Here is a 26523-nt window from a genome sequence, read left to right as displayed (position 1 = left end):
TTAGCCACAGCACGGCACGGAGCATCCGGTCCACCTTTTCAAAATAAGACCAGCAGTGAAAGGGTGAAAAGTAAACAAGTAAATGTAGAGTGAGAGTATTCCGTACTTCGAGATGAAATGACAAATATATTTTATGTAGCCTAACTATAAAATCATATGCATTCCCAACAACATAATTAGGTTACATTTGTATTGTCAATAGAGGCACCAGTGTCACAGCGAGGGCCAAACACCTACCTTTATTTTCATTCACCTAACTTCCGCCCTTGCAATATTAAGACTCGCTAGCTTCATCATGCAAATCACGAAGAGGCGCGGCTGTCCGACGTCACATCCCTTAAAAAAGTTGTTCTGGTGACTTTATCATGAGGCACCCTCGGCACTGGTTCCCGCTATGAGGTCTGGGGCCCTCCAGGGGCCCAGAGATATATAACATTATATCTACGTTGCTATTTTTGATTTGAGAGAAGTTAGATGAGAGCTGTTAGATCAAATCATTCTCTTAACTAGATTGTAGACACTTTAAAAATGCTTTAAATAACACATTTCTGTAAAAATGTAAAGGACCAGCTCACTGAAACCACAAAAACACATTCACTCACTCTAAAATGAGCATTTATTTATTGTCAAGGCAGCACCAATATAGATATTTTATTTAAAAGATCGACACAAACTTAAAGGCATCGATGCACTTCTCATAAAGAGAAGCCCGAAACAGAAAGGTTTCATGTCACGTACACAACAAACGCTGCACAGTCTATAACCACAATAAAGAAGCGAAAACCAATCAGGTGGGAACCTATTCTCATGTCAACCCTGTTCCTTATTCGACACACCTCAGAGTTTGATTAATCTCTCAATAAATGTGTATAAATCAACGACTTATACAGATCAGGAGTGTCAAACTTTCAAGGAACGGTGCCACGTAGAGACTTTCCTGCAAACAACAGCAATAACTTAATTTCATCACAATCTGCTTGTTTACTCTGGAAACCTTTCACCACCTTTCTTTCATCTATTGACAAAAGACGCCCCTTGTTTTCGAGTAAACAGAGTGATTTTCATGATAATCTTAACTATAGACCTCCGCATTGATTGATGGGTGAGCATACTGCCCTTCTCTTTTCTTTAAAATCACCCTAATCATTACTGAAGTAATACATTATTTCCAAATGGCTCTAAAAGCTAAGTTTATTTGGCGACACTTTGTTTAAAAATACTATAAAATGACTATACTGCAAAAAACTGAAATACCTTCAGTGTGTCAAAAGAGATCAACTCATCATCGGTGTTTCAATATTTCGGCTGACAGCTAACAATGCACACATTCCCAACACATGTTAGTATTTAAGATTCAAGATGAGCAGCAGATATGACGTCAGTGGTCCAACTCAAAATGCAACATATCTATTATTTAGTCAAGCAAAGTAATGAGGTACAATCAATCCTAATGAACCCCCCTGCATATGCATTTTGATAATAAACATATAAAAGACATGATTAAATTCTATTTTGCGGTCTGTACACATTTAGTACTGTAAATTCTGCCTATCAGTTTATTATATCTTTTATTCGTGAGATCTCTTGTTCCTCTGTCTTCTTTTTTCGTCTCACAGAGCTCCTTCTTTATAGCACCTGTGTGGTCGGTCCAGTCAAAGTCTGAGGACTCAGTAATCATGCATAGTTCAGGTCGTTGTAATCCTTCTCGGTCACGGTGGATTTTAAATCCTATTGATGTGTACAACATACAACTTTCATTTGTGTAGTTGCCATTTTGGCCGGCCGGGCCATCCAAGGACAGGGGTCTTCTGTTAGAATGTCCTCTCCCAAGGTGTCATCCATTGGTTTTCAGTTTTTCCCTCATCTTCTTAGGGAGCTTCGGCTGTGGGTGGGAACTGCTGTTGAGTTATTGACACCACCGACATAATGTCTACATTTTTACTGACTCATTCATACAAACAGAGACAAACTCCGGCCTTTAAACTCCCCAAATATGACCACATTGTTGATTTTCCTCCCCTCCAGCAGTTGTCGCCCCCTGTGAACTCAGTCAGTGAAATGTGGAGACAGGGAGCAGACTTTTTTTTGTTTTTAATCCCTCGTACCCCACTGTTGGACCCTGTCATGATGTACAGGAAGTCATTAGGAGTCCGCAGTGTCACCTCACTTCCAGGTGGCGGCAGCGGGTCGAACGCCTGCACTTCCCTTGGTGCCCTTTGACCCCAGGGATTGACCCGAGCGGCTCCGCAGGTCACGCTCGGCATTCTCGCTCTGCGCTTGCTCCTCGTCGTACCTGCTGACACACAGAGGGAATCAGAGACGGAGGAATATACGCGTGAGGGACCTCCTGTTGGCCCTGCTCTTTGCCTTCACATGGACGATGGATTAAGGCTAACAAGGGGCTTAACTCAAACAATACCACCGTGCTAAACCCACATTACCATAACTGACTTCCAACCCTTCGATAGCTCAGTTGGTAGAGCGGAGGACTGTAGTGTCTATGCAAGATATCCTTAGGTCGCTGGTTCAAATCCGGCTCGAAGGAGTGACTTTTAAACGTTGATGTTTATGACAAAATTTGCCATGTTACAAGCTGATGGCCAGCAGGTAGATACAATATGAGTGTCTTTCTATGACAATGAACTGGATGTCCATAGAGTGTCGAGTGATACTTCAGTCTCAAGAATCAACACGACGTGAGAGTCGTCATCCATTATGAACACAACAGTGAAGGTAGTGTGTGCTTTAGCACCTTGTTTACAGTGTCATTTATTCAATGGGTTTCATATCAGGAAAATCTGTTTCAATGGGTTTCATATCAGGAAAATCTGTGGCAAAAATATACTTTTACTAAAAGGTATTCCTTCTGGTACATCCACTACCGTCCTCCGCTCTGTTGCCAAATGCAACAGCAGCAAAATGCATTCCTGTTTCCTTTTCACAATTAATCATTAATAAACTGGTGTAGTGTACAGAAGGGAGTCAGAGTCAGTCGAGGCGGAGAGTAACGTAGTCATTTCCTCCCTCTGCTTGTTTTTACATAGAAATCATATTTAAACAAGGTGCCAAAGCACACATTGTGTTCAGAATGGGGCACCTGCTATCTATACTGTCTTTACCATCTGTTCATCACCTGTTGTTGTTGTAACATCACATATAATAACACATGAACTCTGTTGAATAAAAGCCACTCCTTTGAAATGTACTTAAGTCGGAGACTAACATAAAGAATGTTCACCAGTTCAACGTATTGGCACATTTTCACTGTATACATTTCCTCCTCAAATCTACTGTTGCCGTGCAGGTATATGTTTACAGAAAGAGCAGATATGATGAGTATCAAGTACTGTATTTTATTGAACTACTAGCTACAAATTTAAAAGTAACTCCTTCGAGCCGGATTTGAACCAGCGACCTAAGGATCTCTGTTATCACCACTACAGTCCTCCGCTCTACCAACTGAGCTATCGAAGGGAACAGAGACATTCACGTACAAAATCTGACTGGACTTCTTTCTAATATAGATTTTTAAATATTTATAAGAATTTATATATTTAGGACTTTATAATTTTTTTAAATTATTTTTTTTCGGAATATTAGCCCCTCCCCAACTCTATCATCTTTTTTTAACCTTTAATAGCCCTGTTACGTTGTCATAGTCTAACCACACTTTATCTACTACTCCATCCTGAGTTACTCACTCTCCTACCATACTGCATCACAAACCTCATCAGTGAAATATGAACTTATTACAAATGCTGTAGAACAGTATATTCCACAACGCACAGTCAAAAGCCACTCCTTGGAGCCGGATTTGAACCTGGATGTCTCGTGTTTACGCTGCAGTCAGGCCGTTGAGTTTGTCTGAATAGATTTTAACGTCACTCACAGGACTTGATAGTTGCCCAGCGCCTCTCGGGGCGGACTGCGATTCCAGCGGCAGTCCGGGATGTCCCCGTTGGGCGTGACGATGTTGAGGGTGTCGTTGATGAGGTTGTACTTCAGGATGCGGTCGTTGGCTGTGCTGGAGGTCAGCGAGGGAGAGGCATTGACCTGAGAGGGACACAGACAAAGACGCCTTTACAGCTGAGCTCAGTAACACACATTCAAAGAAGAAGAATGAGCGGCAAGAGATGAAGCAGCAACTTTGACATCAACACACACACTTAATCCCTTAAGTAGGCTTCTCCCTTTTTGTTGTTTGTTTTGTTAATGACAGTTGGCCGCTTGCATACATACTTGCAGGAATATTGAACAAAGTATAGTATTCCTTGCAGAATGTGGCACATATTTTTTCAGTCCCTCACTGAAAGAGTCAACTTCACGTCGCCTGAAATAGATCAGATTGGTTTCTGTTACCAGAAATAGTTCGGCCCTAACCTGGAAACCCAGCGACTCATTGCGCGTCGGTCACAGTGAGTGCAGTAAAATACGACGAGCACAATATTTAATCCTATTTTAAGCTAAAGACAAGCCAGCAAATAGCCTGTATTACTTGGTGCAGACTCAGTTTGAAAACAACAACGCACTGAATGGGTTAAAGACACACCTTCAGCACACATTTGAACACTGAGAGGCACGCGTTCAAACACAGACACACAAAGATCAACCTCAGGGGCATTTAAAGTTGCTTAACACTGAAGGAAAAAGAACGTGGAGTCAGTGTGTGAGCATGTTAAGTGTTTTGGGTTTGGCAAAGTACGCCAGAGGAACAAGGCGAAGAAAAACAAGATGTTCTGAAACAGCAGAGGTTAACTTTTAGTAAATTCACACCATTTTATGGGAGTTGTAGGTGAGTATGTGTGTAATAACTCCTCTTGTTAGATTACTCACCTCAATAAGCCACGGCTTGAGCTTGTCATCAATGATGATGTCATACCCGTAACACTCAAAACAGTGCTTGTCATTGTTCATCACAGGCTGGGAGAGAGAAAACAGAGAGGCTGAATTAGGAAGAGGAATTGACCTACACTGTTGCTCATTGTTGGGGATTTTTTTCATTTCATATTAGATGTGAAACAGAGAATGATTCAGCAGGAAAGGGTGTGAGCGAATGGAGTAAAAATATACCAGAGTCAAAGTAACCTGTGTGTCGAGGCCAGAGAGGGGAAATGAGTCAGACCATTTATTAAGAAAGGGAAGTGTGCATTGAGTTGAGTGCGCTCAAAACAAAAAGAAATCCCCACATGGAGGTGGTTTGTACAGGTGTCTGTTTAAAAGTGCGAGCCCACATTGCTGAACGCTAAAAAAAAAAAAAACTCCCAACAGGAACAAAGTATTAACACAATGACTGGAGTCTGCAACATGTGTGGAGCAGTGGGTTTTGAACCACCCACAGTGTACCCATGGCCCTTTTTCCATGGGTACACTGTGGGTTGAAACACTAATAAACTACTGTTTTCAGACGAATTAGAACCAGATCTTCCAGCTGTGCTGTCAATACAATGTCAGTTAGCGTGTAGTAATTGTGACATATTTCGAAAAATGTAATTTTGGAGTCAAAAAGTCTTCATGTCTACTTACAGCCACGGCCTTCAGTGACTGCACCACGATCCAGTGGATCTGGTCGAACAGTCGGCTGGTCACCTCCTTCCCTCTGGTGCTCTCTAGGTACAACCGGAGGTTACTGACCGTCCACTTGCCTCCATGGACGTGGTTGTAGTCATCCTGCGGTAAAAGGTACAAAGTCGAACTACGTTTTTCACACTTTTGGGGGAGTTCGCATTGAGTTTTGTTGCAAAAAAAGATGCACAGGTCAGCTTTGAGAGGAATGTTATGGATCACCAGATACAGACTTACCCCGTGTCTTTGGATGGCCACATTGGTGAGGTGAACAAACATGTTGTCCAGTTCACTGGTGCTGGGCGTGTACTTGACTGTGCAGAACCTACAGAAGCCGAGCTTGTACCTGAGGATCAAACCACAAACGCTTATTGTGATTAGCGATGAAGCCGCCTGCTATTGTCTCTATTAATCGATTATAACGTATCAGAAAATAGTGGCAAATGCCTGTTACATTTCACCAGAGCCAGAGGTGTTCAGATAGCTTGTTTTATTCTACCAACAGCCCAAAACCAAAAGATAACATGTCACAAAAAGAAGCATTAAAGTCTCAATTGCCATTTAATTTTCCTACCAACGAATCAATAAATCAACAACTTGTTGCAACTCTACACACGTAAGCAAGTTCAATAACAGAATACATTTGAAGTAAAGTGTTGTTGATTTCGTACCAAAATCTTTTCTGTGTGAATCAATCAGGACAAACATGTTGTAATGGTTTGATTTCATCCAAACGCTAAAACAAACCATCCGTCTTCTGTTACACGAAGATGATAATTCATTACTTCTAAATGGTGGTAGTATTCGACGTAAAAACCACTTCCTATATATTCAGGGCTCACATGTAGCATTTCAGAGGCCGATATGTTGTCACCAGAACGTAGAGACGCAGGTCAAACTTCTTCCCTCCAATCAGCAGAGGATTGTCGATGTACAGGGAGATCACGTAGGCCTCCTTGCCACTAGACGCTGCTACAAACCTGAGGGCAGAAACGCAAAAAGCTAAAATCACAAAACCTCTGACGAAAACCATCATGAACAGATTTGGACGTTTACCTCGGAATGAAATGCTGATAAAGTGGATTATACTGGTCATCGTGGGCAATTACATTTAAAATTGTTTTTGGTTATTTTTACTAAAAGAGAATGTACGGCACCATGCAATTCCATGCAAACAGTAGCCTCACGGTAACTCACGTGGAGGTGCGGCTGTCCCTGGACCACTTCTTGATCTGGGACAGTTTGTTGATGAGGAAGATGCCTTTGCCCTGAGCCTTCCCGCAGGGCTTCATGATCCAGGTGCTGGACGGGTTCTTGCGGTACTCCTCCACAAAGAGATTATAATCGGCGGGGAGCATGAACGTCACGGGGACAAAATCTAGAAACATAGAAACAAATACATAAACATCTATATCGCTTTGTACGGGGAAAGAATGTGTGAATTTCTCCAATCATCCCTCTAATGGACACCTAGATAATTGTATTTCCCGTTCTCGTCCTTCTCTGCCAGCGGACTGCCTTCCTTCTCCAGCTCCTTGCGGTAGCGTTTGATGTTCTTGATCATCAGGTCCTTCCTGGTCAGCTCGTAGTGGTTGGGGAAGTGGTTAACCATCTGGTCATCTGACAGGCGGTAGCCGGTGTCCACGCTGAACACATTCCTGATGGTCTGGATGCTCATCCTACACGTGGGTACAAACAAACCTGCATTATGGTGATCTGAGGAGTCTGGAGCCAAGAAGTACGTGTATATGTACTTGTATTTTACCAGAATACTTCCATTTTATACTTTTCCTACAAAACACATGAAAAGACGATCAAACACAATGAATAAAAGATTAAACCTGTGGTTTCCAATCGTTGTTGCTTGTGTGACATTTTACAATAAAGCAGCGTCTAGATGTCACGAGGTTCACCGATGAGATGTTTCAGATGGTGTCATTTAGATGAATGAGAGGTAAAAGACTACAGAAAAGTCCAAATTATCGTATTGTCCCACGACCGCATAGATTTAACTTGTGACCGTTTGGATGGGCCCTGACCCCAAAGGTGGGAACCGTGGACTGATTCTTAAAGAAGGATTTTAAATGCATGACCTTTGCTTGTGTATGGGGCTTGCAGAGGATAGTGTTGATGGAGTAAGGAGTCACATGGAGTGAGGATAAGGTGTGAACTCACCAGTAGAAATTCCAGTCGTCGTTTTCTGTCACTTGAACCCATTCCCTCTTCTCAAAGTTGTTAATGAGCACCGATTTCTCAATATCTGTCACCCACTTCACCTTCCCGGCCATGATGCCTCCCACCAGGGTGGAGCACAAAAACAACAGGTAAACAGATAGAAACAAACAGATTCAAGGGAGCATACCATGCACCAGTGCCCTACCTGCAAATCAATGTTAGGAAACAGCCAGTCACCAGCATCAGCTAGCCGGGGCTGGCTCTGTTAGCAGGCTGCTGGATCCTCCTCCCAGGACTGCTGCAGAGGCTGCAGGGCGGACATCACCCAGTCAGTGATGCAATCTCACCAGCCTGTCGTTTAGCTGGCGGAACACGGCGACAGCTTTGTCGGCATCATTGTTAGCTCCGGTTTACATCAAATAAGCTGCATCTATGTTGGCGGTTTGATTGCAAGCAAGCTGACTGTATGTATTGATCCCCAGCGTCGTAAAGCACAACGGTGATGAGACGCCCACCGCGGTCAAACTACTCTTCACAATAAAAGTCGTCGTAAAATTGATGACATATAAACACGCGATGAATTTAATTGCGACTTAATTGCAATCTTTTTTAAAGGATTTTTCTGAACGCAAGAAATGTCTCGAGCGCGTTAAACGACGTCGTCATGGGCTTGGTCCTCCCGGAAGCATAACCTAGCAACGGAGGACGCGGTTATGTCATTGCTGGACGTCGTTACGTCAGTGTACCAGCAGGGGGCAGTGTCTGGTCAGACAGTATTAGTGCAGAAATATATGAAGAGTGGCTTATATCTTTAAATATCTGTATCTGTGCCTCTGATTTACAGCCTAATTTGACATAAAAATAATTTGTGAATAAAAATAAATAGGTTTACAAAAACATTGCGCAGATTTAGTGACTTAACATTTCTACAAAAACGATTGAATCGAAGGGACACAATCTTGTATGTATTATCATAACATTATATACACACATATTATTATTATTATTATTATTATATATAAGTGTAACGTAATAAGTACAACATATTACATAAGTTAGAACACCAAATACCAATTAATTAATCAATTACTAAATGATTAAACACAATTGTACCATAAGGCAGGGACAGTATTGGAAATAGATTGAATATATTATTGTTTGGGGATGCAAAACACACTGAAAGATGTTGGGAACATTTTTTTTTATTTCCCTCGCAGACAAAGATTCTGTTATTAGTACGAGCAGATAGAGAAAATAAAACCGAGAATTCTGAAATGTAAAAGGCTTTTGCTAAAACAAAGCTGTATCTTCTGTTTGATGGGGATCCTGTCGCCCCCTGCTGGTAGCAGCCTCTTGGTCGCAGCATGTAAAGGCGTGTCCAGTCATATTTGTGGCAGTTACCTGAGAGCAACAAGATTAAAGGACGCTGCTGTAAGTAGAGGGAAAAACCACACCAATATTTCTTCATTTTATTACTTACAAAACGTTTCAATTATAATGTCTTTGTGTGTATTACAGGGCGGCGTCCACTTTAATCTACACAGAAGGTAGGTTTACTTCTATTTTACTTATTTTATTGTGCATGTACCTGTTTTACTGTCCGAGCGGGAACATAGATATATGTTTAATATCTAACATAATACTATTCCAACATACTACGATATACTTGTTTTGTAAAGGTTGTTAGTCATTTTAGGATTCATTAATATCTACAAATGTGCAATCTATGATCTTCAAAACGACCTTTGTTTGCTTTGGGTGTGAAGGATGACTTCATCTCTTTGTTTTGACAATACAGTATGGCTGAGAACAACAGGCTGTACTCGAAAACTGTCCTCTGGATATTGTTTTGGAGCTTAAGCCATGATCACATTATTACGGTTCCCACATTTATGGGCTATAATATGATGGTGTTCTTGTCTTTAAATATGTATAAAGACAATAAACATAAATCCATGTAATTATACTTTTTACACAAACTTTGTTCTGTACTTTATAGAAAGTATAAATATATAAAGTCCATGAGTACATTATTCGGAGCAATGGGTGTTTTATTTCTTCTTGGTGAGCTAATAAGGGCAGTTTGGTTGATTTGAGTTATGGAAATGGCGCATTTGCATTAAGTCACGAGTGCAGGTACACCAGGAACTGGTCTGAGGACAGGTGCGCGTATCAGGGAACACACCTGACAGTTGGGGAGAATAACAAGTCATAAATCCAACAATAAAAGGTCGATTATATGCAGTTTTGTGTATACACTAGTTCTAGACACACAAGGGAGAACTTAATCACACTTGTGTTGGTGTATACAGTAGAAAATGTACTTAATCTAACAGGTGATGTCATCTCTTCAAACCCCCCCCCCCCCCCCCCCCCCCTGGTCACACGAGCCCGTGTTTACATAACCTGTTTATGAACATTGGGAGTCAAGCAGCGGTAACGCCTCTCCCTCTCTCTCACGTGGGCTCATGTGACTTATTTGAATAAAACTGGTTTCTCCTCTCAGCAAACAACATGGTGGAACAAACAAGACAGCCGAGTCGTGTCGTGTCCCCCCAGGCTGGACCTGGTGCCGTGGACACGGACACCCTGTTTGACGTGAACCTCAGGTACAGCACCGGCCCTTCACCTGCATTAGTCCTGACCACAGCAGCTTCAGGCAACAGACCATGTGGGATCCATAGTACCAGAAATAAGCAATACGTATAAAAGGGCTTTAATTTGAGTCTTAGGTGGAGGGATGTGTTTTGTTTCTTAAATCTAATAAATATAAAAAAACACAAAATCTACACACGATACTGTAATTGTGTGTGTGTGTGTGTGTGTGTGTGTGTGTGTGTGTGTGTAGGATAAATGACAGAGCTGCACAGGCCTTTGGGCGCCAGTTGGCTGTAATCGGAGATCAGCTGGACCGGGAGTGGACCGGCAGACCGCCAAACTGGCTGCCGACTCCTCTCCACATGCTGAGACCCGCTCAGGCACTGACAAGGACCATATATCGGTATGAAATCAGGAACGAAATAATAATCTACCTCTTCACCTTTTTACATGACCGGCTGTTAAGACATTGCAACTTGTTGTTGTCGTCCAGAGATATCCACAGTCGGTTATGGGGCTTCCAGGGCCTGTCTGCTGCGGTGAAGGCCTGGATAGCGAGCGCTGCGCCTGGGCAGGGGATCCTCAGAGCGGACGCCTGGGCAGCCTGGGTAACACTCACACTTCATCGGAGCACACAATGTCTGATCGCACTCAGAATTCAGACACAAATACAATTTGCATGCATCGCTTTTCTTTTGTTGCTAAATTATCAAAAGAATAACTTGACTTCCTTTCATCTCACAGGTGTCCAGTTTGAAACCAGTAACCTGCACTGGCTGGACCAGAGGAGCACTGGTGACTGTGGCACTGGTGGCTGCAGTGACCATTTTCAGTGCACTATGGGTGGAATGGAAAGCCTAAAAGAAGAGGCCATGAGCAGGTCTTTTAGGCCATTATATATTTGGCCAAAATATGTTTGCAAATGAATGACAATTATTGCTAAATGTTTGTTTCTGCCGTTTACTTTGACTTCTCTTTTTATACTATTTGAAGGGTGTTTTGAATTTGACTCTATACGACCGTAAATAAGATTTAAAAAACAATAATACTGTTAAATTTGTCGGGGCATGTGGGAATTGTTTAAAAAGGGTTTTCCAGTGACGCCCCAGGGAGTTGGCCAGCGTATTGTAGCAGTGACATGTTGGTTCACAGTTGTATTAAATGTCAAAAAGCATGTTTCCCATGACCGGACTGTTGCTGGCCTGCAGTCTTTCCTATCCAGATTAGTTTCTTACTGGTTTAAGAGGCCAACATGTTTACAAATATGCAGCCTGGCTTAATAAAAAAAAAAATGAAGGGAGCTGGACTTTGTTTCTTTTTCAAGCAAATAAACTTCTAAATAACGACAATTTATAGTTTCATTGATAAAAAAACCCATTTAATTACATAATCATAATACAAGACCATAAGAAGCAACCACAGGAGCTTGCAGGTTTAACAGGTCTTGCTGGTCATGGCCACACTAAAATGAGCACAGAGGCCCATTTTTCTGCCTTATCAGTCTTCATAGGCGGTGGCTTCCACGTGAGTGTACGTTATGAAGGCCTTCCGGTTACACTTCTGAAGCGTGGCCCCGAGCTGCTTCCCCGGCCCGACCTCGTAGGTGTGAGGGAACTTCCTCCCCTGCATCCTCTCGTAGATCTCGTGCAGAGTTTGCTCCCACTTCACGGGCGACACCAGCTGCTTGACCAGCTGCCGGCGCACGTGGCTCTCGTTCATGTAGCGCTTGCCGTCCACGTTGGAGTACACGTTGATCTCGGGGCGGCGCACCTGAACGTGGAGAGAAATCCACGAGTTAGACACGAAGCACTCGATCAGTCACGGGTGTGCAACCTTTCCAAGAGCGGCGGCTAATGTGCGTGTCTTGTGGGCAGGATGTGGCTCTCAACGACATGTTTATTATTACATTTCCAAACATAAAATGGGAGAAATAAGCAATTAACATAGAAATCATCATATTACCGGAATACATAACGGGCTGGTGTGGCTTTAAAATAAAAAGTTAGACTGACCTCCACCTGTCTGAGCACCTCTCTGAGGGGTTCAGTAGCCGACTGCATCAGCTCGGTGTGAAACGCCCCGCTGACTGGGAGAGGTTTGGTCCTCGCGAACTGGAGCCGCCGTGAGTTCTGCTGCAGGAAGTCCAGAGCCTGAGAAGCCAACACAGTGACGCTGAATGAGATTATTTCAGCATCAGTTGTGCATAGCTGTACTTTAGATTAAAACTGCTCCATACCGTTTGGTGCCCCGCGATGACTCGGCCATCAGGGAACAGATAGTTGGCCACGGAGCACACCGGCTCCTCGACCCCCAGGCTACTGCAGTGCTCTTTAGCCTGCGCACACGCATGTTTATAGTGGGCCTGAGGTCTACCGGTGACTGACAGCATCCCACTAGGAACCAGCTCTGATGCTCTCTGCATGGCCTCTGCACGAACCTTCACCGCATACAGAGCTGGAAGACACGGGAGCGGGTAACACATGACACGTTAACTTTAAACCGAGCAACAGCGTTGTCATGCACGAGTAAAGAAACACGTTTACCTTCTGCATAGTTCATGGCACCAGAAAAAACCAGGGCAGCAAATTCGCCGACGCTGAAACCTGCAGCAGCAACACACGTCTCAATGGCCTGTGGACAGAAGTGTAAAGAGTCAGATAGAAATCTAAATAAGATACATTGTTATTAATAAATATTAAGTTCCTAACATCAGCTCCAACACATTACTACTAATACAAATATACTTTTTACTCCACCACATTACCGCGATACCTTTAATTACTAGTTACTTTGCAGATGTTAGATTATGAATACAAAATATAATAGTATGTAATACAAATGATCCTCCTTTAACATTACAGTAATGCACACATTAGTCTGAAATGGGCATTTCTGCACAATGAGCAGCCAATACAATGGTGCAAATACATTGTATTTTTTCACTTTAACAGACAGTTTTGTACTGCAGTATAATTTGGTTTAGAGATTAATGTAATTAGTCGGACCTTTGGGTTTTCATGGTTGAGCCGCTCCACCGCAGCCAGCGAGGTGACGAACACCGCCGGCTGGCAGTGGACCGTCTTCATCAGCTCCTCCTCGGGTCCCTCCAGGCACAGAGTCAGCAGGTCGTACCCGAGGATCTTCTGGGCTACCGAGAACATCTCCTTCACGTTCGGGTACTTCACGAGTCCTCTGCCCATGCCCACGAACTGGCTGCCCTGGCCGGGGAAGAGGAGTACGGAGCAGCCGCTGGGGTCCTTCGCGGGTCTCCGCTCCTCGCTGTCCGGGAGAGGAGCGGAGGTCTCGGGCGGAGGGTGGTGAGCTCCGTCCTGGTTGGTGGACAGTCTCCTGCTCAGAGAGACCAGCGACCTGACCGTCCCTCTGGGGACCACTGACGACAACATGGCGTCACCCGATGTCAATAAAGACCCATGATCCGCCTGGAAAAACTGCAATGAATGAACTTAAAACAAAGAATATCGTCGCTAACGGTCAGCATGACACTGTCGTGAGAGCCGCCATGTTTATTGACGTCACCGGGGGGTTGAAATTATTTTCTTTCCGGTTCACGTCTCGGTTCTTTCCTGCTGCAGCGCCTCCTACAGGTCACTATGTCACATGACTTTATTGACATTGTATAAAATAAAATGTATTTAACACAGGATTCTTTAAATAAATAACTTTCTAAAAAATGTAATACAGTTCATGATAACTCATTTTATTGTTATGAGCCCTAATATTATTTTTTGTATCTTTGAAAAATAAAACTTAATTGGCCCACCAGGGAAGGACATTTGTCTTTTTTCTAATTAGTTGCCCTGCTGTATTCGTTAAGACACAGTAGAAACAATAACTTTGCCAGATTTATTACTTACAAACTTACAAACATCCTGTGAGTTCAGTTATCAGGATACAATAGAGTGTGGGAGAGATGTTGTGGTCATTCAAATGTGTTGCCCACAGAAATGACCAATATCACAAAATTACGTTTTATTATTCACCAAATGTATTGTACAGAACTGTAAATGTCAGTTGATCTTCGTCAAATGTGTTCTCTGTAAATCATGCATCACATTGTGCTTGTCGTCATTGGTCTCCCTCTTAGTGTGCGTTTCAAAATATAAATATAACACAACATTTCTATATTGTAAATAGCTTTTCTCCTTCTCCTTTCCACTCTCAGCCTTAAACACATGATGAACTACGTTTGAAACTTTTCGGATCACATTTGTCCGTTGGGTTTTCTCTGTGATTCGTCTGATCCATCTGACAGGTTTGCGGCCTCCATCTGCTCCTCCAGCGTCTCGCCGTCTTCTGGTGTCTGTCTGTTGTGATCCGCTCTGATCTTCAATTTGGAGATGAACTCGTTACTGGCCAGCGCTTCTTCCTTTTTGGGACACATGTGTTTTGATAATAGGCGATGTTCCAAACGGTCTGCAAAAAAACCCCCCCAATAACAACAAAGTTTGATCTTTGAGGTCAGGATTGCAAAAGTAGTAATTTTAGGAGTTATTTGTTTGTCAGCTGAATATCTAAAAAACATGTTTTCAATTAAATTGAATGGAAAGTTAGACCATGGTTCAGGGAACAAATGCTTACATTTTGATGCAGATCCAGATTAATGTTGAAGGATTTTGAAACTAAAAAAAGTTACGATCAATATTATCACCCCTAATAGATCAGACTAAGAGCATACTGCACCTCCAGGAGTGATGGGCTTCATCAGGCGGTTCAGCTGGACGTTCCAGTGTCGTACGTGTTGACTGGCATACCTCAGCTTCTCTTGTAACTCCTGAAATAAGAAAATCAAACAAGAGGTTTCGAATGAGCTGTTCAAAGGATTAAACATGCTGCAAACTGAGCCAATCCAAACACGCTGTCTCTATCTTACCTCCAGGTGCTGGTGGCTCCTCTGGCGAGAAGCCTGCAGATCCTGGAGCTCCTGAGAGGCCGAGTGAAGAGCTGAGGGGGTGTGGTCGTCTGGACTGTCGTCTGAGGCCTCCAGTACGGGGCTGAGGCACTGCAAGGCCCTCTGCTGCTCCTGGAGGAGCTGGAACTGCTTCTTCTTCGCTTCTACCGCCTGCAGCAACCTGGAGAGGAGACGTTTGGTTTAGAATAGGTTTTCAAACTGTGTGGCGCTGGTCCTCAGAGGGGAGGGAGAGACGTGGCCCACTCGAATTTACTTGCTTACCACCGTGACTTTATGGGCAGCAGTTGCAGCAGCAGCTGTGACACACAGCTCAGAGGCAATTAAGGTGGCCAATTGCTGCAATTTGTGTAAAAATCATGCTTTTTCTCTGAATCATAACTCAGTTATATATGAACACAGACGTGATACACATATTTTATGCTTAGCGTGACTTCTACGTGATGATATCATGATCTGTATGTATGTCGTGGATAAATGTCCATAAATGTCAACAATATAAAATCTGGGTCACAATTTTGTGAAGGTGTCAAACATGTGATTTGGAGTTTCAATGGGAATATTGTGTGTGTGTTTGTTTATTACCTCTCCAGCTCCAGTTTGGCCCTCTCCTCCTCCAGCCGGGCCTGGATCTCCATGTTGAGAGCAGCCTCCAGTCTCTGCTGCGTCAGCTCCAACTCCAGGATCCTCTTTTTCTGTTGCTCAGCCTCCTTTTCCTTCTCCTGCATCTCTGCCTGCATGCTGTCTCTCAACTAGGACACGCACACGCACACGCACACGCACACACACACACACACACACACACACACACACACACACACACACACAATTGGGTGGAAAGAACTGACCTATTCCTGAATCACCTTTTCCAGGAATGTCATTACCGTTTCTCCACCACCAGATATCACTGAAGGTTAAGCCTGACTTTTATAATGCCAATGTTTTTGTGCGGTTTTCAGGACTCTGAATCCAATTTCGGCAAATTGTAAATCAGCATTGTCATCTAAAAAAACCTTTCTCTTACCATCTCGGCCTCTTTCAGCTGTCTCTCTAGCTCCATCTGCACCTCCCTCTGTTTCTTCCTCTCTTTTTCCTCGGCCTCCCTTCGTTTGGTTTCTAATTCGCGTGCATGCTGCAAGACGGATAAAGGTCAAAGGTTAAAACTGAGCTGTGACCAATCGTCCCTCGACTGATTCCTTCCGCATCTTACCTGTATGATGCTTTCTATTTCTGAATCGTGTCTGTCTTTCTCCTTCTCCGTCTTCTCCATCTCCTGCATGTTGGAGTCGTCTGATTGGCTGCTCCGGCTGCTGCAGCTGCTCCGGCTGCGCTCCCGGTGGCTGTGTTCCCGCTGGACGCGTCTCTTCAGTTTGAGTTCGTGGTGAAGGGAGGACTTGCCCACGCTCTGGAGACGGAGGGCTGTCTGAATAGCTGGAGATGTAGCAAAAAGACACACTGTAGGTACTGTAGATACTGTTCATGGTGTTTTATTTATTTTGATTAATGAGTGTTTCGCTGTGGTTCAATAGCTTATCTTCACCAGAAATCCCTAAAATAAACTATGGCGGCCAATAAAGTAGGTTTTGCCAGTGACTGATCCAGGTGTAAGATGATGAGTCAAATCAAATATTGATTCATCAAATATAGAACATCAATTTACTTAAAAGAATAGTTTGACATTTCGTGAAAAACGCTTATTTGCTTTTTTTCAATCAGATGACAAGATAGATACCACTCTCGTGCGGTAAATATGAAGTTAGCAGTCGGTTAGCTTAGCTTAGCATAAAGACCGGAAACAGGGGGAAACAGCGAGCCCAACAATAACAAAATCCACCTTCCAGCAACATAAAAGCTTACTAATGAACACATGATATCTTGTTTGTTCAATCTTTACAAAAACAGAAGCAACAAATGACAACTTTTGGTTTTACAGGCGGTTATTTGGTAACTTCATGGAGACTCTATTGTTTGCCTGGAAACCGAACAATAATGGCAAGACTGGACAGAGTCAGGCTGGCTGGTTCACCCTGTTTCAAGTCTTTGTGCTAAGCTAAGCTAGCTGCTGCAGTGGCTACATATCTATCTTCTCATCTGAAGTCACAAAATGTAAAACCACTTCTTTACAATGTCTCACCTGAAACCGGTGAATTAAACTGGAATGCACCGGTGACCACACACACGAGAAATCACTGCAGTCAAAATGTAGTTTCTGACTCCGAATGCTTATTCTTATACACACCAACACACCTTGAGTCCACTCCACCTTCTGCCTCTGGTCAGACGCGCTCATCTCAAAGGTTTTATTGTGAGTTTTCACACAGAACATACAGCGCTTCCCCTCCCTGTCGGCAACAGGCTGAAAAAGAAAGAGGAGACTCAGAAAAGCATCAAAATACAAGGATTATGGGACTTATGTGGTGTAAAGGACTTCATCTTAACACATCCAAAGCACAGTATTTGCCTGGACACCATATAATTAAACATGCAGTGTTTGCATTTCCTCACCCACCTCTATGACACAGCTCTTATTCAGCTGGATCTCCCCTTTCTTGTCTCTTAAGGCCTCGCTGACGTAGTAAGCAATGGAGGAGGGCTTCAGCACAAACCAACGCTCAGTCCAGTTCCGGCGTACATGCCCCTTTTTCCACATATAACCCTGGAAACAAGGCACCTCATTTAAGAAGTGCGACGAAGAAGACGACAAACAGAAACAGGAAGACACAGAGAACACTCTCTACCCTCTTGAGGACGCTGTGATACATCTCCAGGAAGACCTCATCCAAAGCCAGACTGAAGGTCTCGGCACTGGTGACCCTCAGCAGCCGGCCTGCGCCCATGTGCTCCAGGAAGGTCCATACAGACATGTCGCCTTCCCACACTGTGGCGTACTGGGATATGAAGTCCTCTAATGGCTTCCCGTCCCACTCCTGGCTCATCGCTGTGGAGATTTTCTTGAGGAGATACTCCACCTAAAAGCAAATGTTGCCAGTGTTTTGCGAAAGAGACCACAAATCATACATGTTGACAGTATCAAGAACATATTTCATCAGTGCATTTCTGTGACGTAACCCTTTACAGAGGAAAGCTACTGTGCTGATAGCACAAAAGCCGTTTATTTTTGTCTCTGTCGACAGGAAACCAAAAGCATTATGAAGGAAGTGGCGGAAGGAAGAGACTCATTAACTTACTTGCACTTACTTTTTTTCCGCTGTGAAAAAAAACGTGAAACACTCTGACTTTGCTGGGACACGAGCTGGGTTTATATGGAGAATTATATGTCTTTTTAGCAATTAGGAGATTACAGAGTGCCTCGTGTGACTGCCTGAAAAACTGTTGTGCTCCCTTGTTTCCCTGTGTGGTTATTTACTCTATAGATCTTTATCTGCCTCGTGAATGTTAAGGAAGGAATTTCTGCACTTTTTAATGCATTTTCTATCAGAATGTGCCCCTTTTCTTTAGTTGCTTGATGTTAAAAGGTTTACATTTTAGACTCCGTGGTGTAAAAATTCAATCAAATAAAATGAACATGAACTTGAGTCTCCAAGTTTCACACCAAAACCGACATGTTTTACCTCCTCTGGTATCATCACCAGCGGGTAGCGGTCCTCAGACAGGAGGTTGAATAAACAGAAGAGCTTGAAACAGTCTCTTTGCGATAGCAGCGCCCCCTGTGGTAACCCCTTGAAGTTCTTCTTCATGGTCATCATCCAGCACAGGTCATCAAACTTCTCCTTTTCAAACATCCCCTCTTTGACCTGAAATGAAAGAGTCTTAATGACGGAAACGTAATAAACCTGGATTCAAACTTCATCTGATGGAAACGGGTTTAACAACAGACAGAATCGGTGTTATAATATAACTCAGCCAATGAGATGATTTCTTTCTCCTATAACCCCAAAATAGCACCAAATATATTCACATTAATGTCAATATTAATATCAAATCAATATCAATATTATGAATAGACTGCTGTACAAAGTAAATACATTTCCAGGACATAATGGTATTATAAATCACTCAACCATTAAAATTACTTTTTTCTCCTAACCCCAAAATAACATCAATATAATAATAAAATAGTACTTTCCAATGCTTTGTTTTTTGAGAACATAGAAAAAAATAATAATTTAACATATTAAAAATAAATTTAAACATTTAATTGATAATTATTGAATTGCCGGAGGCGATGTCACAGCCCCAGTACCTTATCCAGTATGTATTTGTTGAGGTAGGGCATGTAGCCGTGATCCGACACCGGCCCATCATCATCATCCTGGAAGTGCTCCTCCAGAGCCACGGGGTCGTGTGGGATGTTCAGCACCGTGTACAGGTTGTGAGAAAGCACCTGAAGAACAGACGCACAGATGCACAGAAGCACATAGCATTGAGGGTTGCGTCTGTGCACATCCCTATTTCTTCATACACACATAACCACAGACAGCTGGTCCTTAGCATGTCAGGACAGCTTTCTGCTATTTCCCTGGATTCTTCTCTCCTATGGGGGCTCAGTCAGGCATGTAGGAACTGGAAAATAACACTCACCGAGGGAGTAAATAGCTAAAGAAGATCTGTACTTGTCGTTCTGTCTTGCATTTTATTTGAAACACTGATAGTGAGGGTATTATCTCACTACTGTGTGTTTCTGGTCCACAGAGAGAGAGGTTGGACTTTGAGCAGTATGAGCAGGCCTATGCCATGAAGAGCAAAGCTTTTTCAAATATTTGGACTTGTGTGTGAGCTTGTAGTGCGTTTGTGTGTTCAGATTACAAAATAGATTCCCATCGTATAGGACTACAAGTTAGTATTTCACAACATATACGACAGACTAGACTGATGACTTTTCGGTTTGTCTTCAGCCAGAATAAAAAAGGGATTTAAATGAAAGGTAGCACAGTTCAAAGTCTGCTTCTGTGTCCAGCGGACGCCCCTCGCTCTCAGTTCCCTGATCTTAAAATGACCACACACAGTCCTGCTTACCTTCAACTGCGATTTGGACACTTTCCCGCACTTCTCGACGTCCAGAGATGTGAAAGCGTACCAGATGGATTTGAGGAGCTCGGGTTTTAAGTCCATGTTGGAGACCTCGCTGTGCGCAAAAACAAGTACATTTCCAAGCGCAGCGCGGCGGCTTTTACGCAGCGACGGGCTGAAGCGGGTGGTGGTGAGAATTGCCAAATAAAATGTGGGGCAGAGTACAGGCTGCTGTGCAAACTGCGGAGTCAGATGTAGGACAGACTTAAGGAGGCGGAGAGTAGAGCTAGAGGCCGATACTTTCCTCCAAAATACATGTTTTTAAAACGATTTTTTATTTTTGCAAATGTCAAACACTTTAGATAAGTCTACTTTACATTCTTCTCAACATATTTTGGATCATTTTTTTTTGCCATCCATTCTTGAAAACGTGTATCTGAATAAAATGGACAGACTTACAGGGCAAATTACACATACCCAAAATATGCCAGACATTTATCCAGACTACAGTGTAGATTTCCTCAAAGTGACGCCAGGGACACCGTGTTATCAGATTCACGAGACCGTTCACCGAGGCATTAAATACACACCCATTTGGGAAAAGAGCCTGAAGCAATATTTATTTTGGTAACTTTAATATCTGAAAAAGTTTGAATAATAAAGGGTTTGAAACCAATCAAAATACTAACTGGAGAAAGTAATTCCATCATTTATATGATTCATGTGTTGCAATAGAAATGAGTTAAAGTAAAAACCCTTCATTTATTAATGTGATGCTTAATAATGTGATAGTGATTTTACATTTGCACAACTCTGCAGCCATTTTGTGTCCCTTCCTTAGAGCATTTGTTTTGGTAGAGTAGAAGTCATAAATAGTGCACATTAAAGGACCCAACCCAAAATAGGTTTCAGAGAAATTAAGAGCACAATGCCTCTTGTGTTTTCCTGACTTAAGGTGCTGCTCGCAGAGCTCCACTTCAGTGTGATGCAACTGCTGGTGGGGATGTAGCAACCTCAGGCAAAATAGTTTTAATAAGGACAACGTAATCAGATAAACAGCATCCGCAAGCCTTGTTAGAGCATAATGTAGGCTAATACTATAATACTATAATTAGGCCATGAAATTCATTGTTGAGAGGCCACCGCCCACAGCCTTCATGTTTCTAAATGTAGATATATGGCAGCTTTAAGGTAATCTTTGTGATGAATTGTGAACTTCATATTGCCCAATTTGAGCAGATGATGTAGCTCATAATGTTCCGCTCCATAAACGAATCAATGCTGGGTCACGCTGCTTTGTTTCACACTCAGCAGTGCGTCTGTGTCTCTCCCTTCAAGGGCAGATGTAATCACCGTTGTCTCAGCTGGTGTAGAAATTAGATGTCGTTCGGTAAAAGCCATAACTCAGAACCGCCCGGCCAGAGGTGTCCGCGAGGATGCACCACTCCCAGCGCTGAGAATTTACCACTCTGGCACATTTCCAACATGGCCTTCCTCATAAAGTAAAGCCCTAAAGCTGTTTAAAAGCACATTCAAATGAAAACAGGAGGTGCGAACCTGCCAGCTGTCAGGACGAGGGACACAATCTTCACTTATTTCCACCTCTAAGAGGAAAATACTCACATTAAAACCCCCAAAACCGCTCGTCGGTGATTCACAAGACGTTAGACATGCATGAAAGTACAAGAACGCTGTTGCCACTTATCAATATCACACCCTGCAATGAGGCAGATTTTTTGTTTATTGTTTGACAGACATAGTTTACAGTTTCAGTCATGCATGTTCACACTGTTCCACTCATAACATTCAGATTTTGTTGTTTTGTGCATAGATAGAATATTTTTAATTGGGACGATCTGACCCTTATGGTGTAATTTAGGAACAAAAAGAAGTTCACCTCCATCTCTCAAAACACAACAATACAACACCCAAACATTAATACAGGCTACATAATCCTAAATATCACGACAAAGGCAGACAATATCTTATATATCATTTATGATTGAGCCTGAGAAACGCAGAAATGTGTTCATTGACACAACTCCAGACACTAATTGTGCAGTTAAAATGTGTACGAGTCCAACCTGTTGAAATATTTGTATTAACTTTAACGATTTAACGACACTCAGCAGCCTATTTGGAAACACATCTACGTGTGCAATAATGCAACTAAAGCAACTTCTGCAAATATCGTCATGACATTTGCATTTCAGAGGCAAAACTGAAAGAAAAACCTTTTAATAATAAACTTTTACTCAGACAGAAATGTCCCCAATGTGAGACTTGGCAACCCCGGTTAAATATGAAGCTACAGCCAGGAGACGGTTAGCGTAGCGTAGACCGACTGTAAACAAGTGGAAACAGCTCGTCTCGTCTCATCTAAACTCTCCCGCAAGACAGCGAATGAAGGCATTTCCCAAAAATGTTGAGTTTTATTTATTTGTCAACTTGAGTTTGATGTTGAAGAAGATACAGTTTCATGCTAACTGAGGGTTGCACATCTGGGTCATATAAAAAGGGTTATTCCCAATATTCAGTGATTTAAATCAACTTTGTGCTTCAGAATATACAAACGCGAGCAACAGAGAGACATCTGGGAGAACATTTTCCTCTTTTTTTTTTTTTAAAGCAGTCATTATTTCACCTCAACGTTTACAGATGTAAACAGCACAAAACACCACAGACACCAATAGCTTATTGAGCTCTTTTTAAGCGCACCATTCTAGCACAGTGTTGTTTTTGTGATGGAAGAACACGAACATCTGTTGAACACAGACTGAATCATCCGAGGTGGAAAACTGCTGGTGAACATTCCTGTGCATTCGGTGGTGAGATGTACCAAATCCCAGCAGTTAACCCTAAATATTATCTATTTACATTCTACACGAAGCACATTAATCCATGCCGATATTTAAACATTACTGAAACAAAGTCTCATTGTACTTCCATCTAGTTTTTGAGATTTACAGTGTGCTGCCCGACGTGGTCCCACCCCAAAATGTCAGACGTCTGCTTTGCAGGTATCAAATGTACACACCTCCCACCTCACCCATTGCTATGTTTTGTTAAATTGTGCAGAAGACCAGGCAGAAGTGTAAAAGAGTTGTGAAGTGTAAGGAGTTGCTGGTTATTTTGGTATTTTTTTAACCACTAAATTCCCATTTTTTAAAATATCTTCAATGTTCGGCTAATACTGATCTCCTGACATGTTTCCTGGACGCCTGCAATAACTCCCAACACTTTACAACTCTATTACTCTTCAAGGGCAGCGTCTCATTCCCGATCCTAATTATCTACAAATCAGTCAATCCTTGGCGTAGGTTGCGTACATTTTTCAATTGACCGTTAATGTGCCACCACACGGCCATGTTGTCTTGGTGCCAGTCTGTTGGCCAGCAGACAGGCCAGGGCGATGCCTCCGACTTGGGTGAAGGCCAATCCCATCACGGTGGCAGCAATGTGGAAGACGTTGTCGTTGACCAAACTGAAGACTTTGAGGAAGCAGCCGTGTGGATGGATTCCCGCTGCTGCGACTCCTTCAACGTCATCCGACAGAAGAGGTCGATTCTTGCAGCCCTTGCGCCTCACGCAGCAGCTGTCCGGCAGGGACACCGAGGTGCTGTTCTCGTTGGGCAGGAAGGTCATATGCTGGATAGCCCAGTCTGACGTGAGCCAGTCATGCCAACCCTCGGCTCCACAACACTCCAGGGCCCTCTGCAAGCTGTCTAACGCGTCAGCACGCCCTTCGTCCTCGGTGTAGCCAGCCACCGCTCGCTGTAAGCCGCTGCGAAATCCCCCGGCGATGTCTTCGCGATAGAACAGACCCGAGAGTCCAGCTGCCAAACCGGCTATAAGTGCAGCAAGTTGAAAGAAACCGTAAGCCCTGAGCACGGCGGGCAAGTTGGCCGCCACCCCTAGACAACCCAGGAAGCCCCAAGCAGTGACGGCCGCACCTGTGGACAGAAGGATGAGAGGGGCGTTGGGGTAGCGGTTGGCAGACAGCAGCATGTAGTCCGCCAGGGAAATCTGCGCCCACACGCCCAGGGTGAGGATGGCCAAGCCGGCTGCCCAGAAGAGGCAGCTGAAGGCCAGGAGACCCAGGCGCAGGAGGTGCATGACTCCCACTGGGCGGCAGCAGGGTGGGGCTGCGCCCACAGGTGGAGGGGCAGGGGGCGCCAGGGAGGCCTCTGAGCACACGGACAAGGACAGTCGCTGCTGCTGCTCGTGGAGCTGCTCCTCCTGCTCTTGGTAGGGCGACAGCAGGTAGCCGGGGATCGCGGAGGGTCGGCGAGGAAGAGGCGGCGGAGTGAGCAGGTCGAGACCCCGCGGGGAGGAATGTCGTCGCACAGTCAGCTGCTGGTGTTCCCAATCCAGAGCTTGTCTGCTGGGACTCGGCCGAGCTGACAGCGAGTTGTAAGGCAATGCAGAGCTCATGATCTCGCCTCCGGTTTTATTTACTCCCCACTCTCTCTCTCTCGTTGACACACTCCTCTCTCTCTTTCTTCTTCTATCAGTGCCTCACTAACGTTCTCCTGCAACACACAATCCCGACTTCTTTACGACCGGTCATTAATCCGCCATCAACACCACAAGCGCCGACTGGACTGTAAATCACACCGGTGGGTGTCGCGTCGTGCGGTTATCTGCATCCACAGCTTCGTTGCCTCCACCGTATTTATGCGTTTATTTCGGGCGTCCTTTCCACCTGCATGGTCACCAGCTCTTCTAATTCCGCCACGGATTCTCACATCCACACATCTGGCAGCTCGCTGCTGCACCTCGCTCTGGTCAAAGCGAGAGGTGATTGCAGTGGGAAGGACCTGAAACCCACCCATGCACACCCTCTCTCGGTGTGGAGGAGACATCCCTTTGAGGTTTCACATTTTTTTACTGTGTTTTAACTTCCATTTGTGGAATACGTGAACTGGGGAAAACTCTACGACTGCCTTTGTGATGTCTTTGTAAAATGTAAAAACTTTACCCATGTTTAACTTTTTGTACATTGTGTCAAATGAAAATATTAAACTAGTAGCCCAACAGTCAGTCGAGGACGTGATCCATTTAAATCTAATGGAGTAATGGACCTATTTGAGGCCAAAGCACAAAACCTTCTATCTGCAAAATTTTCTGATTGCCGGATTTCATTTTGGATGATGAGAACAAGGAAGGCTGTTCATATTCAGTCTGTTTTAAAATAATCCCGCCCATTATTGAAACTTAATTTCGAGCATCATTTTGTACAACCTCTTCCAACTTGCACCAAATGATGGAAAGATTGCAAAGATCCTATCTGCAAAATGATCCAGGCTTAATCCAGGTTTTGCTCTTCGGCCATCGAATATACTTATAGAACTACTTACTATATTATTAAGATATAGAGACAGGCAAAACATAAATCATGAAAAGAGCAAAGTCTTAATAGTGCAGGCAACTTACAAACTAAGAAAGCATTAATTATTTGTGGATTTTGGCCACATCTCCCTTCAAAAAAAAAAGACTTGGCGATTCCTGCTCGGCATCTGCCTCCCTCCCCTCAGAGCTGATTAAAGCCTCTCTGGTAATGAAACACCTTCATACAGCTCCTTCTTTACAGGACAAGCATGACATTGACATGATGACAGAGAGGATAGGTATCCAGATGGACTGGCTGGGGAAGTGCAGAACCGCAATCTCGTCTCATACGTGAACATACACAGACAGCCTTATGCTTTAAATTATGTTTAGGCCGCAGAAAGCAGCTCAACAATGAGGTGTGACTGGCCACAAATGGCTCTTATGATCGATTTCTCAAGTGTTTACCGGGTTACACAGACGGATTAAAGGAGCTTGCTCTCCACGCGGTGTGTGAAGGACACAGGAGAAGGCAGGATGAAGACAGAAGGTTTTACCAGACAGCTGGAGGTCTGCAGAGGAAATGTGAGCCATGTTTACGATGTTTATAATAAATCTTTGCTCCATAACAATCAGCTCACTGGGTTTTATGTGCACTCTGGACAGAAACGAAGGAAATACATCACCTCAGACATGCAGGACGAGATTTCAAAGGCAACTCCAAGACATTGTAACTACAGCCAGGGTGGGGGGGGGGAGGAGGAGGGGAGGAGGAGGAGGTGGGAACCCTCGTTTTGGTGCCCTTTTGAAACAGACACAACAAAAGCAATGCCTTAAAGTAGAGTTCCCCAACCTGTCTGGCTTGTGGGGACGATTAAAACAAAGCTATGCTCATATTTGATAATTGTTACGAGGCTGAAATGATAAAACAAAAGTCAACAGTCCTGCTACTGCTCTGT

The 26523-nt window shown here is 43.6% G+C and overlaps 5 protein-coding genes across 7 annotated transcripts; 1 reads left to right on the top strand and 4 right to left on the bottom strand.

The window, feature by feature from the left end:
• Positions 1-713: 713 nt before the first annotated feature.
• On the bottom strand, positions 714-7853 carry ttll1 (tubulin tyrosine ligase-like family, member 1). Its single transcript, XM_079294790.1, has 9 exons — positions 7738-7853; positions 7033-7241; positions 6760-6940; positions 6405-6542; positions 5800-5908; positions 5524-5667; positions 4834-4920; positions 3890-4053; positions 714-2293 (listed from the first exon to the last, which is right to left on the bottom strand). Exons 1-9 carry the CDS (start codon positions 7848-7850, stop codon positions 2164-2166), a joined length of 1275 nt encoding a protein of 424 aa, XP_079150916.1. The 5' UTR covers positions 7851-7853; the 3' UTR covers positions 714-2163.
• Positions 7854-9131: 1278 nt separating this feature from the next.
• Positions 9132-11635, top strand: bik (BCL2 interacting killer). The gene is made up of 6 exons (XM_079294732.1): positions 9132-9168; positions 9256-9284; positions 10244-10346; positions 10586-10738; positions 10829-10943; positions 11080-11635. The coding sequence occupies exons 3-6, from the start codon at positions 10252-10254 to the stop codon at positions 11194-11196; spliced, it is 480 nt and encodes a 159-aa protein (XP_079150858.1). The 5' UTR covers positions 9132-9168; positions 9256-9284; positions 10244-10251; the 3' UTR covers positions 11197-11635.
• A 7-nt stretch (positions 11636-11642) lies between these two features.
• On the bottom strand, positions 11643-13862 carry mcat (malonyl CoA:ACP acyltransferase (mitochondrial)). Its single transcript, XM_079294731.1, has 5 exons — positions 13341-13862; positions 12879-12966; positions 12572-12789; positions 12348-12485; positions 11643-12105 (listed from the first exon to the last, which is right to left on the bottom strand). Exons 1-5 carry the CDS (start codon positions 13737-13739, stop codon positions 11833-11835), a joined length of 1116 nt encoding a protein of 371 aa, XP_079150857.1. The 5' UTR covers positions 13740-13862; the 3' UTR covers positions 11643-11832.
• A 368-nt stretch (positions 13863-14230) lies between these two features.
• Positions 14231-20425, bottom strand: def6c (DEF6 guanine nucleotide exchange factor c). Of its 3 annotated transcripts, none has more exons than XM_079294784.1 (12): positions 20240-20425; positions 19467-19607; positions 18835-19017; positions 18001-18231; positions 17772-17918; positions 17510-17618; positions 16473-16693; positions 16287-16394; positions 15848-16014; positions 15227-15425; positions 15037-15127; positions 14231-14769 (listed from the first exon to the last, which is right to left on the bottom strand). In XM_079294784.1, exons 1-12 carry the CDS (start codon positions 20333-20335, stop codon positions 14558-14560), a joined length of 1905 nt encoding a protein of 634 aa, XP_079150910.1. In that variant the 5' UTR covers positions 20336-20425; the 3' UTR covers positions 14231-14557. The 3 variants fall into 3 exon arrangements, with proteins under 3 accessions (XP_079150910.1, XP_079150911.1, XP_079150912.1); XM_079294785.1 differs by having other exon boundaries at positions 14559-14806; XM_079294786.1 differs by having other exon boundaries at positions 14559-14722.
• A 3007-nt stretch (positions 20426-23432) lies between these two features.
• LOC306796029 (tetraspanin-7-like) lies at positions 23433-24919 on the bottom strand. The gene has a single exon (XM_079294797.1). The coding sequence runs from the start codon at positions 24665-24667 to the stop codon at positions 23579-23581; it is 1089 nt and encodes a 362-aa protein (XP_079150923.1). The 5' UTR covers positions 24668-24919; the 3' UTR covers positions 23433-23578.
• Between the last annotated feature and the right edge of the window lie 1604 nt (positions 24920-26523).

This window comes from Melanostigma gelatinosum (assembly GCF_949748355.1).
Source record: "Melanostigma gelatinosum genome assembly, chromosome: 22".
Lineage (NCBI taxonomy): Eukaryota > Metazoa > Chordata > Actinopteri > Perciformes > Zoarcidae > Melanostigma > Melanostigma gelatinosum.
Note: the sequence above shows the minus strand (reverse complement) of the source record. Positions and strands in the feature narration are given on the sequence as shown.

Excerpts from the sequence above, each read along its gene's own strand:
- ttll1 (XM_079294790.1), bottom strand. The coding sequence starts at position 7,850 with ATGGCCGGGAAGGTGAAGTGGGTGACAGATATTGAGAAATCGGTGCTC. Across the intron at positions 7,242-7,737 it reads GACGACTGGAATTTCTACTG|GATGAGCATCCAGACCATCA; the intron begins GTGAGTTCACAC and ends ACCCACGTGTAG. Across the intron at positions 6,543-6,759 it reads AGGGACAGCCGCACCTCCAC|GTTTGTAGCAGCGTCTAGTG; the intron begins GTGAGTTACCGT and ends TTCTGCCCTCAG.
- bik (XM_079294732.1), top strand. The coding sequence starts at position 10,252 with ATGGTGGAACAAACAAGACAGCCGAGTCGTGTCGTGTCCCCCCAGGCT. Across the intron at positions 10,347-10,585 it reads CTGTTTGACGTGAACCTCAG|GATAAATGACAGAGCTGCAC; the intron begins GTACAGCACCGG and ends GTGTGTGTGTAG. Across the intron at positions 10,739-10,828 it reads CTGACAAGGACCATATATCG|AGATATCCACAGTCGGTTAT; the intron begins GTATGAAATCAG and ends GTTGTCGTCCAG.
- mcat (XM_079294731.1), bottom strand. The coding sequence starts at position 13,739 with ATGTTGTCGTCAGTGGTCCCCAGAGGGACGGTCAGGTCGCTGGTCTCT. Across the intron at positions 12,967-13,340 it reads TCAACCATGAAAACCCAAAG|GCCATTGAGACGTGTGTTGC; the intron begins GTCCGACTAATT and ends TTCTGTCCACAG. Across the intron at positions 12,790-12,878 it reads TGCCATGAACTATGCAGAAG|CTCTGTATGCGGTGAAGGTT; the intron begins GTAAACGTGTTT and ends CGTGTCTTCCAG.
- def6c (XM_079294784.1), bottom strand. The coding sequence starts at position 20,335 with ATGGACTTAAAACCCGAGCTCCTCAAATCCATCTGGTACGCTTTCACA. Across the intron at positions 17,619-17,771 it reads ATAAGAGCTGTGTCATAGAG|CCTGTTGCCGACAGGGAGGG; the intron begins GTGGGTGAGGAA and ends TTTCTTTTTCAG. Across the intron at positions 16,694-17,509 it reads GAAGGTGGAGTGGACTCAAG|CTATTCAGACAGCCCTCCGT; the intron begins GTGTGTTGGTGT and ends CTACATCTCCAG.
- LOC306796029 (XM_079294797.1), bottom strand. The coding sequence starts at position 24,667 with ATGAGCTCTGCATTGCCTTACAACTCGCTGTCAGCTCGGCCGAGTCCC.